Genomic DNA, 11,087 nt, shown 5'->3' with positions numbered 1-11,087 from the left:
AAATTTCATAAGGTTTTGATTAAACTAATAACTTTTTAAACATAAAACCTTGTACAATTCATTTCTTTCCTTAGCTACCACTTTGGGTTGTGGCCCATTTTAAAGCTCTTGAGTAAGAAAGATTTTCATCGTCTTAGATTTTGAAATCTGAAATATTTTTCTCCCTAGAGTTACAGAGATCCGCCATTTTGAACATCGGTAAATGTTATAGACTGGTAATTTTCTTCTCTAGTTCTAATCTTTGCATGGTGATCCGTGATTTTTTATTGCCTTGGTGAGAGAATGGTTGAAAATTTCATCGAGGAAAGTTTGAGCAAATGTTTAAGTCTTTCACTTTCGAGGCGCATACTTCCCTGGGTGAGTGATTGATTTTACCTATGTAGGCCTAATGTATCGCAAAGACAGATCATTAACTTGTACTGGCGATGCCTATAGAAAGCCGGAAGCATACGACAAGGAATGGACTTTTTAGATTTTATTTTAATGCCACGAACACCACCAATGAAATTACACCCGCTTATATAATCAGTTTCTTCAGTACACGTGCGTGAGTATAGTTCATGTGCAGTGCAGTGCGCAGAATTACTCGGTCAACTTGTGACCTTTCACCTCTCATGACCACAACGTTAAACCAAAATGGCTGTGCATTTGTTATTTCAGATCACTGCCTGTTTCCTGGCAGTCGAAATGGTTCTGCTCGTGACGCTTCTACTGCCTTTCGTCAAGGCTAAAACGTAAGTTTGGAACTGTACTGCAGTAGCTTTATATCTCAGACGGGAGGAAAACATTTCATGTAGTCGATACCTTGCGCCGTGTGGCAACGATTACATGTACACTATTGTGTTTCCCTTTGCGGTGACTGTTGACAGCGTGCAATTGTGTGCAGGTGCATATTCTTTTCGTGAACTAGCGGCGTAGTGCACGAGAGTTGACTTCAAATTTTGGGAATCAAGGTCTGTTAGGAAAACATCTTATTTGTACAAAGCCACAGCGAGTTTACCCTCGTCAGCCTCGTCAATGTCGCAATAAAATGCGAAGGGATGTGGCCGCGCCGCGTAGGCATGTACACCGCACTACACGTAAGAGGTTGAATGCAACTTGGAACAATGGAAGTGAAAGTGAAAGTGGCAAAACAGAAGTATTTTGCCTGGTTCATCATTGCTGCAGTACATTTGCGTAATACACGATGCCAGCAAGTTCCATATCAACCACTTTCACGGGCAAATTTTTGTATGAAGCGCCCCTCCTCTTGATTTTAGTAAACTAGATAAATCTACACTCACTGTGACAGTTTTCGGACGACCTCAGTTTTCGGACATTTAATGGCATGCTGTTCGTTCTGTTCGTTGTACTCACTTCGCTCCGTACTGACACAGGGTAAACAGGTAAAGGAGTCAGTCCCCTGGGATTGGGGAGGGGTGGGGTTCTTTGTGCACGGGTTTATTTTTATTTTTATTAATTTTGACTGTGATATTTCAAGTAAAGATTTCGACTACAGACCAGACACGAGACATGCAAAACTTGTGCAGACACATGAACACGTTCACTTTTTCTCTGAAGACACCGACTTTTCACTGTCTTGACGAACTTAATTAGGCTATTTCTTCCTATTCGACTTGAAATACTGACCTACGCGCGCGGCTAAAATACCGATCCGGAAATAAAAAAATGACTATTCTAAACACCTCTGCTGACCAATGTAATGCTTCACTATCGTCCGACCGATAGGGTTAATTAAGGTCATATAGCGGGTGAGGCGACAGCTTTTTCATTTAAACAAGAAACAATAAAATGTTGAAATGGGTATAAATATGAAAAGGGGCCTGTTATTCGTAATAATGACCGTAAATAATTTATTGAATAGCCCTATAGATGAAGGTATCAGACCAGTATTTTTTCGCAAAAAGTGCACATATCGTAGGGATGTTTCAATCGGTCATTCACACGTCATTGATCGCATACGATATCGTCGAGATACTAGAAGGCATTTCTCAACATTTATACAAGTATTTATAGCGTAACGTGGCCCCACTTAAAGTTCCATTAGCTGTATCTTCTTGCGATTTTTCCGTTAGTTTTGATTGAAATGATCACTGGCTCATGTTGAATAGCCTGTCAAATAACAGAGAATCGCACATTATTCGGAAACATTACGTGCCCTACAACTAAATAACATGTGATTTTATAACGAAATTTTCAATTTTTGTCCGGACAGAAATACAACTCTGTTGACACGCGGATTGCAACGTAGGCATTCTTCTGCACCTGCGCGAGCCATTTACAGCGTTTTCAAAATAATATTCATTACTTATGCCCGGTACTTAGGCTACGTCGTAGTCCACTGTCCGAGCACGTTGCATAGCCGGCCAGATGTCTTGCAATCCACGACGCAATGTTGTTTTGATCCAGCAATAAACGTGAACTTGTACATCTGGCGTGATCGCAGCGTCAACATTATCTGCGTTCTCCCCAGCACGCTGAGCATGCCAGACGTCATCAAACGAGCTCGGAAGGGCAACACTTTTGAACAAAAATTAGCAGTTTTATGTGGCTATAAGATCACTAATCATGTTTGTTCTTCGTAAAACAACATTTTGCAACAAATATGAGCCTCCAACATGAAATTTTCCGAGGTAAAAAATGGTCAAAAGTTACAAATAATGGCCCTTTAAAGATCGGATTGGCCGTCTCTAAGAAATGGTCATGGTGATGGGTGCAGGGTGTCCACCTTCGCATGCGAAAATTTCGCTGTACATGTGGTTGACATTCTGGCGGACATTAGGGCCTAAAGGGAGGTGGTCGTCAGAACTGAGCTAAAAGGTCGTATGAGACCCATGCGATGCGATGTATGCACTGAACGTTGGCGATTGGAGAAGTTTAAAACGCGTTGTCAGAATATGCATCGTAAGGTTAAAACGCATGAATCGATATCATGGCATGAAATAGAATTGTTCCGACGACCAGCTTCCTTAAAACTCCACATTAATTTTCACATGTTATTGACACTGAGAATACACGCTCCGACTACAGCTTTTAAGATGCAAACAAGTCTAACAACATCTTGCCATACCCAGGGTGAAAGGAAACATTATCTCCCGTAGTCTGAGCAAAAGTTAACATTTAGTAAAACGGCTATTGTCTTCTCTGGGACAAGAATGAGACTCATAAGATTTTTGTGTTTGCTCTCTCGTATCTTCGATCACGGCTGCTCAAGCTACTAATCCGCAACGTGATTTTCATAAACATTGTTCAAGGACTAGCTTTCCATAAGAGAAGACGGACTCCATGGCTGTTTTAAAATAAAAAGTCGTCCTCTTGGAGAGCGAATCTTTAATCTTATTCGTTCTAAATCGCCTTGATTTTCAAGCTAGAATGTGCCTCGGGAGACATATTCGGACTCTCAAATTTTTACACCACTTCTCTGATCTGCCACCAGTGTTGGCCCATTTTGAAGCCGTTTGAGTAAATAAAATATTCACAGTCTTATTTTTATGAAAATCGATAATTAATGTTTTTCACAAAGAGTTAACACCGTGATGGCGGCCATTTTGAATTTCAAACATCGACAAATTTTGAGGTAATTTGTTTCTCTAGTACAGGAATTTGCATGATGACTTACCCCTGGTTTTGAACACTGAAAGAGAATGGTTCATAGTTTCCTGAAGAAAGTTTGACCTAACTTTTAAATATCTTATTTAGAGGCGCATACTACCTTAACAGTTGACTATTCTCCCGGAGCCGTGAATGAGTACAATATCGACAAATATCTGGGACAATAGGTCACAAGGGAGATTCTTAAATTTGTAACTTTTCACAGATGGAAGAGATTGTATCAGTCAGCGTTATGGTCCAGGATCAGGCAAGCAATAAACAGATCTTTTGGAACAGGATTGAAATATCAGTATTTCGTCGTCGCTATTGTGGCTATCGTGACTGTTGCGTTCCTAGGTGAGTAGAAATCTCTCGTTGTAAGGGGAAGACACGTAAACCATTTGCAAGAAACCAGAAACCCAGTGACAAACAATTTACATTACTCACACTCAAGAGTTAACTTTAGGATCGATGAACCAGCGAATCGAAGTCCGTTCTCAAAAGCATGCGATACTTTTCTACAATCGTACAAGAAAAGATATCCCTCGATGGACTGCTGCAGAAAATCGAGTCTCTCTCTCTCTCTCTCTCTCTGTCTGTCTGTCTGTCTGTCTCTCTCTCTCCTCCTCTCTCTCTCTCTCTCTCTCTCATATGTAGGAGACTACACTGTCGAGGACGATATTAAGGAAGCGAGAGCTAAATTAGTTTTTAACCAGATTTTATATAGCATGGCGAATGGCGCGATGGATCCGCAAGTCTGACAAATGTGTTTTCTTTAAACTTCACGAATGGATAGATTCTGCCAATGACGTTTACCGGATGTACTTTCCGGACAAACTGTCGGGAGAGGGAGAGATCACTGGAGGACCGTGTGACTTGTACATCAAGGAAGAGAGCTATTACCGTGAATCCAAAACACTGCTCATTACTGGTTTCACTCTCTACATGGCAATGTAAGTTACCATGGCAACGCGGGCCCCCCAGGGGGTAGGACCTCAGCCTTGGTGGTTTATCCACTCTGCTTACACGACGAGTAGCTGTATTCTGGCTATCGACTTTTCAACTCATGCCGATTGTGCACTGTTCAGAAACGCCCGCCAAAACAACGTTTTCGAATTGCAATCTTTCGCAGTACTTTTGAAAAACGACCCCTGTACTCGTCCTTTTAGCCATGGCCTTACTTTCCATGAAAAGAACATTTGAGGTTATTTATCGTGTATACATTACAGTGACAAGACATTCAATAGGAAAGTCTGCTCTAAATAAAATAAATTTCGCCCGGTGTCTCTCGAGAAACGGCATATTTTTTTGACCTATTACATATAATTACTAGAAATTCATTGTCAGCATTTCCAATCTCGATCGAAACAACAGATGTGGGTACAAAATAACGCCATCATCGTTGCACATGGGAAAATATTACACAGGAACAATCATATTCTTCGGATATATGTTAATACAAAAGCGTTGTTATCTTCTTGTGCTGTTATGGTGTTTGCAATCTACATGTAAAAGGTTTTTAATTTATGTGTGTGCTTACAGTGTCTTGCTTCTACTGCGCGACACGATTGAGGAAAAGGCCAGTCTCGAAGAACAACTCTCAAACATATCGAGTTCTGAAGAACAGCGAGCAATAGAAACATTGTCATCAGAAGAAATCGAAGCAATAAAGGTACTGTTTTAATTTGATGTAAATGTTGCAAGTTGAAGAGCTCATCCCACTTGCCTGTGTTTAGGTCGGATGTGATGGTAGGACCCCATGTAGCACGAACAGTGTTTCTGTTTATGCATGCCCGTCTCCTTTACTCATCGTTACATCTGCAATCCATCACGTTTGCTGTTTTGGTAAAATATAGTCATCATCGACTATATTATTTAGTATCTATTGAGTACGCAACAAACATTTGTAGATACTAAAGCAGCTGATGAAATTTCACAACGATAAAAAAGTCTATATAGCTGCCCTTGTCATATTATATTAACACTATATTTAGTGATATCCCATTGATAACGTAAAGATAGATAGAAAGAAAATCCCACTGCTTATATGATGTCAAGGATTCTTTATCTTCACTCCAAAAAAGCAAATGATCGCAATGATAGACTTGTGAGTACAAGGTTGTGAAAGGCAAAGCAATGGGCGTGTGATGAGTTTAGTCAAGTGACTGCCGCTCATCAAACTATGAAGGGGGACACGTGACATACGGTTCTTAAAATCAAATATACACAAATCTAGATATTTTCCTTGCAAGGGTGAAAATATGTTTTACAGTGCTTTTAAATTATCTCTTGTCATCAACATGGCTGTCTAAATAAATATATTTCATGTGCGACAGTTTAACGTGCAAATATTTCCATTTATACCAGAAAGAGAAGATGGAAGCCACACTGGAATTAAATGAAACCAAAGAAGGTAACCCTTTTTCAGGTTTTTAATGAAATGGAATATATTATATTCAGAACATGCAGGTCTGTCAGGTACTTGCTTCAGATTTTAAAAACGGATACAGAACACCTTGCTGTACTTAAGCCTGTCTCTAACATGTTTAAATGACAAACGGCCTGTTTGCTCATTGATAATGAAGGTGTATACAGGTTTTAGTGTCGTTTCTGGTCACGTGATTTTTTCCGATTTACTGATGTTATGATTCTCATCACACAGCACTGTCCAAAGCGTTGGCAGAGTTAGACAAGATGAAGACATTGCAGGATATTCAATCGGAGCGCGAGGAATCAACAAGTACAGACCATCAGGTATTTTGCGTTTCTTGTACTTTGTGGGTAAACTGTCATGACAGCATGGAACGTATTCCTGAACCCATTTCAAATACGGAACTACACATCACTCTGTTGTTGTGGAGTCAAGATTACTTTGGTCTCAGGACAATAGCATATGTCGTCCGACTCAGTATGTGAAGGAAACACTATGCCAGATCGCCAAATCAACTTACCCTAAGGCGGAACTGTTTGAGTGTAAAGGACAAGACAGGCAAAATCGCAAAAATCTTACGATAGGACATATATTGACACAACATAGACTAGTAGACTGCTAGAATCAAATGATAAAAATAATTTGAAATGCGTGTACAATTCACTCTATGAGTTGACACAGTGTGTTTCTGAAAAAAACAGTGGTTTAGCTTCGACCATTATACAATATATGGACAAGGGGGAAATAACTTGGATAGGAATCAGTTTTGCAATACTAAGTTTAGTTTTTAGGAAGGGCTATGGACTGTGTCGGTCGGAAGAGGGGGAATTAGTTTCCACCAGTGCTAGTTGTTCTACTAGATAGCGGACAGTCCCTAATGCGATTGATAAACTTGTGGCATGGTTACGGAAATCCGCTACATTGCGACTTCAGTATTCACCACCCCATTTATTCTCCTTTCCACAGGATGATTGAAGAAGGGTACATACAGAGTCGGAAAAAAGATTGGCGGTTTGCTTGCAGTTCGTCCCGACCGTGCCTACCAGTCACACATGTTCCAGAAAGGATGAACGGCCACTAAGGCAGATCTGTAACAAATGTTACCAAGCCAAAGACTTGAATTTAATTTTTGGTACTCTCTTATTTGATCAACATTTTGATGTTGTGGATATCAAAGGATTTACAATTCATGAGTGATAACACGTTTTCGATGTCAAGCGTAAAGTACAGTGTCCGTGTTTGTTGGTCAAAGCATATCTCAAAACAAGTGACAAAGTAAATCCTGTTTCTGGTTTATCGTGTGTTGTACTTACTTTTATAGCAATATGGCGCTCCCATGCCAAAACCAATAAACTGTGAAACTTAGCGACCACGCGACTATGCTATGGAAAGATTTAAAAGTGTGTTTTTATTTGCACGTGGACGTGAATGATATCTGTGGCAAAATATCATAATTGATATTCGTACTTCAAACAACGGGAAACGAAATTTAGGTTTGGTTTGGTTTGATCATGCAAACGTTTGTTCAGAACAAAATTCAATGGAAGTGATTTTTGTCTGCTGTAAAACAGCTTCCTGAAGTGTTTGGCAGCGATGGCAGAGATTCCTTTTTTATATTTATGACATTTATTCGGTGTAACCAAAAAAAAAAAAGAAATACAATAAAATAAATTTCACATTCCCTGTAAATTCATCAAAGCATGAAAGAGACAAACATTATTTTACGTATGCTAGTAGAGGTAACCACTTTTTAAAATGTGTTAATAATTTGTTGTTCTTATTTGCTACGTAATATTCACATTGATAAACTCTCTTAACCAGAGACAGAACACCTCTGAATTCTGGATTTACACTGTGGTGGTGCTTCTCAGCAAAGCCATACATCGAAGTAGTTTTCGACCGTACAGAAAACGCGAAAGTGAACATCGGGGAGTTATCATTGTGGTTGGTAGACACAAACATTTCGAGTATAGCTAAATTGTTTACCAGGGAGGCATCTAGCAGAGTTTACATGGCATAGTTCACTCCCTGTATGTAAACGTGTCTCACATTGTACATTCAGTGATTCTTTGCAACATACCAAATGCACACATATCATGTGTGATCAGACGGTCTCATACTCCCGTTTCAACTTGAATGTTATCATCATTTTATGACTTTGTTTACAACGTTTACTTTATCAAACGAAAGGTAACAAGTCACAGAACCCATTTTTGGGTGTTACACAAAAAAGAAAAGTTCGCACATAGGTCGCATTAAAAAAAGTAACAATGAGATCTCTGTATGGTGGGAAAGAAATGACCTCTGTAACAACAGAAGATAATTCATGTTCATCGCTCGTCGCATCCTGAAGGAACACACCACATCGAGGAAATGGTTTTACCATAGGGGAAAGAAATCAGTCCCCTGGGGTGGGGAGGGAGGGGTTTTTTGTGCAACGGTTTACCTTATTTAATTTTTATTAATTTTGACTGTGATATTTCAAATAAAGAGTTCAACTCCACACCGTCTGACTGTTTTCTTTATTGCTACAAGTAGCCTAATTTTATTAATTTTGACTGTGATATTTCAAATAAAGATTCAACTCCACACCGTCTGACAGCTTTATATATTACCGACAAGTCCTTATCTCCTCTCCAACTTGTGTATACACCACTGTAATTGCTCCGAAAACATTGCCAACTTGCTAATCCGCTGTCCGTATCGGCGGATTAAGTGATTGAGTCAACACCACAGCCGTCCCACACGCATTAAAATAATTACTACGTGTGTGACGGCTGTGGTGTTGACTCAATCACTTAATCCGCTGATACGGACAGCGGATTAGCAAGTTGGCAATGTTTTCGGAGCAATTACGTGGTGTATACACAAGTTGGAGAGGAGATAAGGAATTGTCGGTAATATATAAAGCAGTCAGACGGTGTGGAGTTGAACTCTTTTTATATCACAGTCAAAATTAATAAAATCAAATAAGGTAAACCGTTGCACACAAAAAACCCTCCTCCCCACCCCAGGGTCCTTTCATCTGTTCCCTGTGGTTTTACATTATTAAGCGTACACGAGATTACGCAACTTCCAAAAAGAACTAACCCTGAGAATATATGTATATGATTGGTGGAACTGTTATGAACTATATCCCGATACTGTGATGTGACTATCAAAGACACCTGTGACAATGAAAGTGAGAACGCACTGTCGATCTTGGTCTGAAATAGACATATTCTTTGCTGATAAACAAAATAAAAAAGTTGTTTTACGATCATTTTATTCAATGATCAGTTCTGTGTTGGTTCTGAGTTCATGTAACCATTTTCATCCCTACCATGGAATGATGTCTGTTGATTAAGGGTTCACTCTTTTCTTTACTGATAAACTGAGAAAGTGAATATCAAGATTTTCCGAAGGGAAATGCACTTTTTAAAATTTCAACCAAATCAAGGTCTTCCTGTTACTTTTTAGCCAATCATAGTCCACTTCTTGCAAAGTAGCTTACAATTTGAAGTTAAGCCTGTCAGTACTTTCCGTAAGACAGTGGTTTTGATTTATCAGATGTATCGGCGATGACGGCAGACTGTTGCTGGTCGTCCGAGTCTGTAGACCACGGCAGTTTTATAAAGTACAGTTGAATTAGGCTTTGTGATGGTGCTTCTCAGCAAAGCCATACATCGAAGTCGTTTTCGACCGTACAGAAAACGCAAAAGTGAACATCGGGGAGTAATCATTGTGGTTGGTAGACACAAACCTTTCGAGTATAGCTAAATTGTTTACCAGGGAGGCCCCTAGCAGAGTTTACATGGCCTGGATCTCTCCGTAGTTTTTGTTCTCCGTTCGGTTAATCGTGTTGAGAAATGCAGTCAGTGTTTGGGGCAGTGTTCCTCAATCTTTTTTCCTGTCTGTGGTATAATCAGCAGTTTTTGAACAACTGAAAAAAGATTTTTTGTTCAGTTGCATAATCAGTGTACATCATAGGTGAATGGTAGTAAGAGACTTTAAATGTTGTTATCCTGTCAAAATTCTGTAAAGTAGGTTTGGGGAGAGGCACTAACTCCCAATTTGGGTACAGGTGTATCCTGGACAATTTTAAACTACAATTTTCCCTCAACTCTGAGTCAAACGTCTACATTGTTGCCCAAATACTGATGTTATAAGGAAACATTTTCTACAAATTGATTGGTCAAAATCATGCTAGAGGCAAAGACCGCTTTCAGAGGTCAAAATGTTTTATCAACATTTCCAAAATGTGGTGAAATCGGGGGTGGGGGGGTGTTTATATGTGTACACTTTCCTATGGGGCAGTGTCCCCTCCTCCAAGCAGGTTTCTAAGACAGAAAACACCATATGCATTGATGAAATTGCACAACCTAATTTGTACTGTCTATGAAAACATAGGTAATTTGTAATTAATCATAGAGCATTTTGTATTTATTCAGATGTTTTACATCATATTATTGGTGTCATGTTTACGACTCTTTGTCGAGATTGCCATTTTCATGGTTCTGAAGAATAGAATAGAAAAGGCACCTGAGAAAGCTGAGGTTACCTCCAGGAAATAAGAGTTCCTCTGAACTAACACACACACAGAATGAGTGAAAGCTAACAGGATTGGTATTTACAGTAACTAAACATGTCAATTGTATGGACAATTACTAGCTGCCATGCAGATAGAGGTATGTGGTAGATACAGCCTTCCCCTCACAACAAGTGATCCTTTTTTTGATGAAGATACTTGTGAACAAGCAGACTCAAATTTGTTGGGATCTTTTTGCCTTTTTCATGTGCCTATCAGTTTGTATATTGAAGCATTCAAATTTCTGTAAATATATGTTTATTATAATAGTGCTGAAATAGTAATCTTACCTCTTTTCTATTAATTGACTTATGAACAAATGCCTTTTATAGGTCCAAGCTGACATGTGTACAATCTGGGCAGATTCTTAAAGTACACTGAGAGATTCAGCTGTGTGCAGGCACTCTGTGACCTTTGAACCTACGCTAAGGTCGGAGCAGTCTAATAGGCAAAACCCAGAATTCAAATCGACCACGGTACAAACAAAGCCATGTGCGC

At 39.5% G+C, this 11,087-nt stretch overlaps 1 protein-coding gene across 1 annotated transcript; it reads left to right on the top strand.

Annotated features, from left to right (window-relative positions):
• The first annotated feature begins 603 nt into the window (after positions 1–603).
• LOC139119765 (B-cell receptor-associated protein 29-like) lies at positions 604–7,413 on the top strand. The gene is made up of 7 exons (XM_070683653.1): positions 604–734; positions 3,818–3,948; positions 4,388–4,544; positions 5,134–5,263; positions 5,959–6,004; positions 6,254–6,345; positions 6,989–7,413. The coding sequence occupies exons 1-7, from the start codon at positions 637–639 to the stop codon at positions 6,995–6,997; spliced, it is 663 nt and encodes a 220-aa protein (XP_070539754.1). The 5' UTR covers positions 604–636; the 3' UTR covers positions 6,998–7,413.
• The last annotated feature ends 3,674 nt before the right edge of the window (positions 7,414–11,087 follow it).

The sequence above is a fragment of the Ptychodera flava genome, chromosome 20, assembly GCF_041260155.1.
Source record: "Ptychodera flava strain L36383 chromosome 20, AS_Pfla_20210202, whole genome shotgun sequence".
In the NCBI taxonomy this organism is placed as follows: Eukaryota; Metazoa; Hemichordata; class Enteropneusta; family Ptychoderidae; genus Ptychodera; species Ptychodera flava.
The sequence above is the reverse complement of the archived record's forward strand: the minus strand, read 5'-3'. Positions and strand labels throughout refer to the sequence as shown.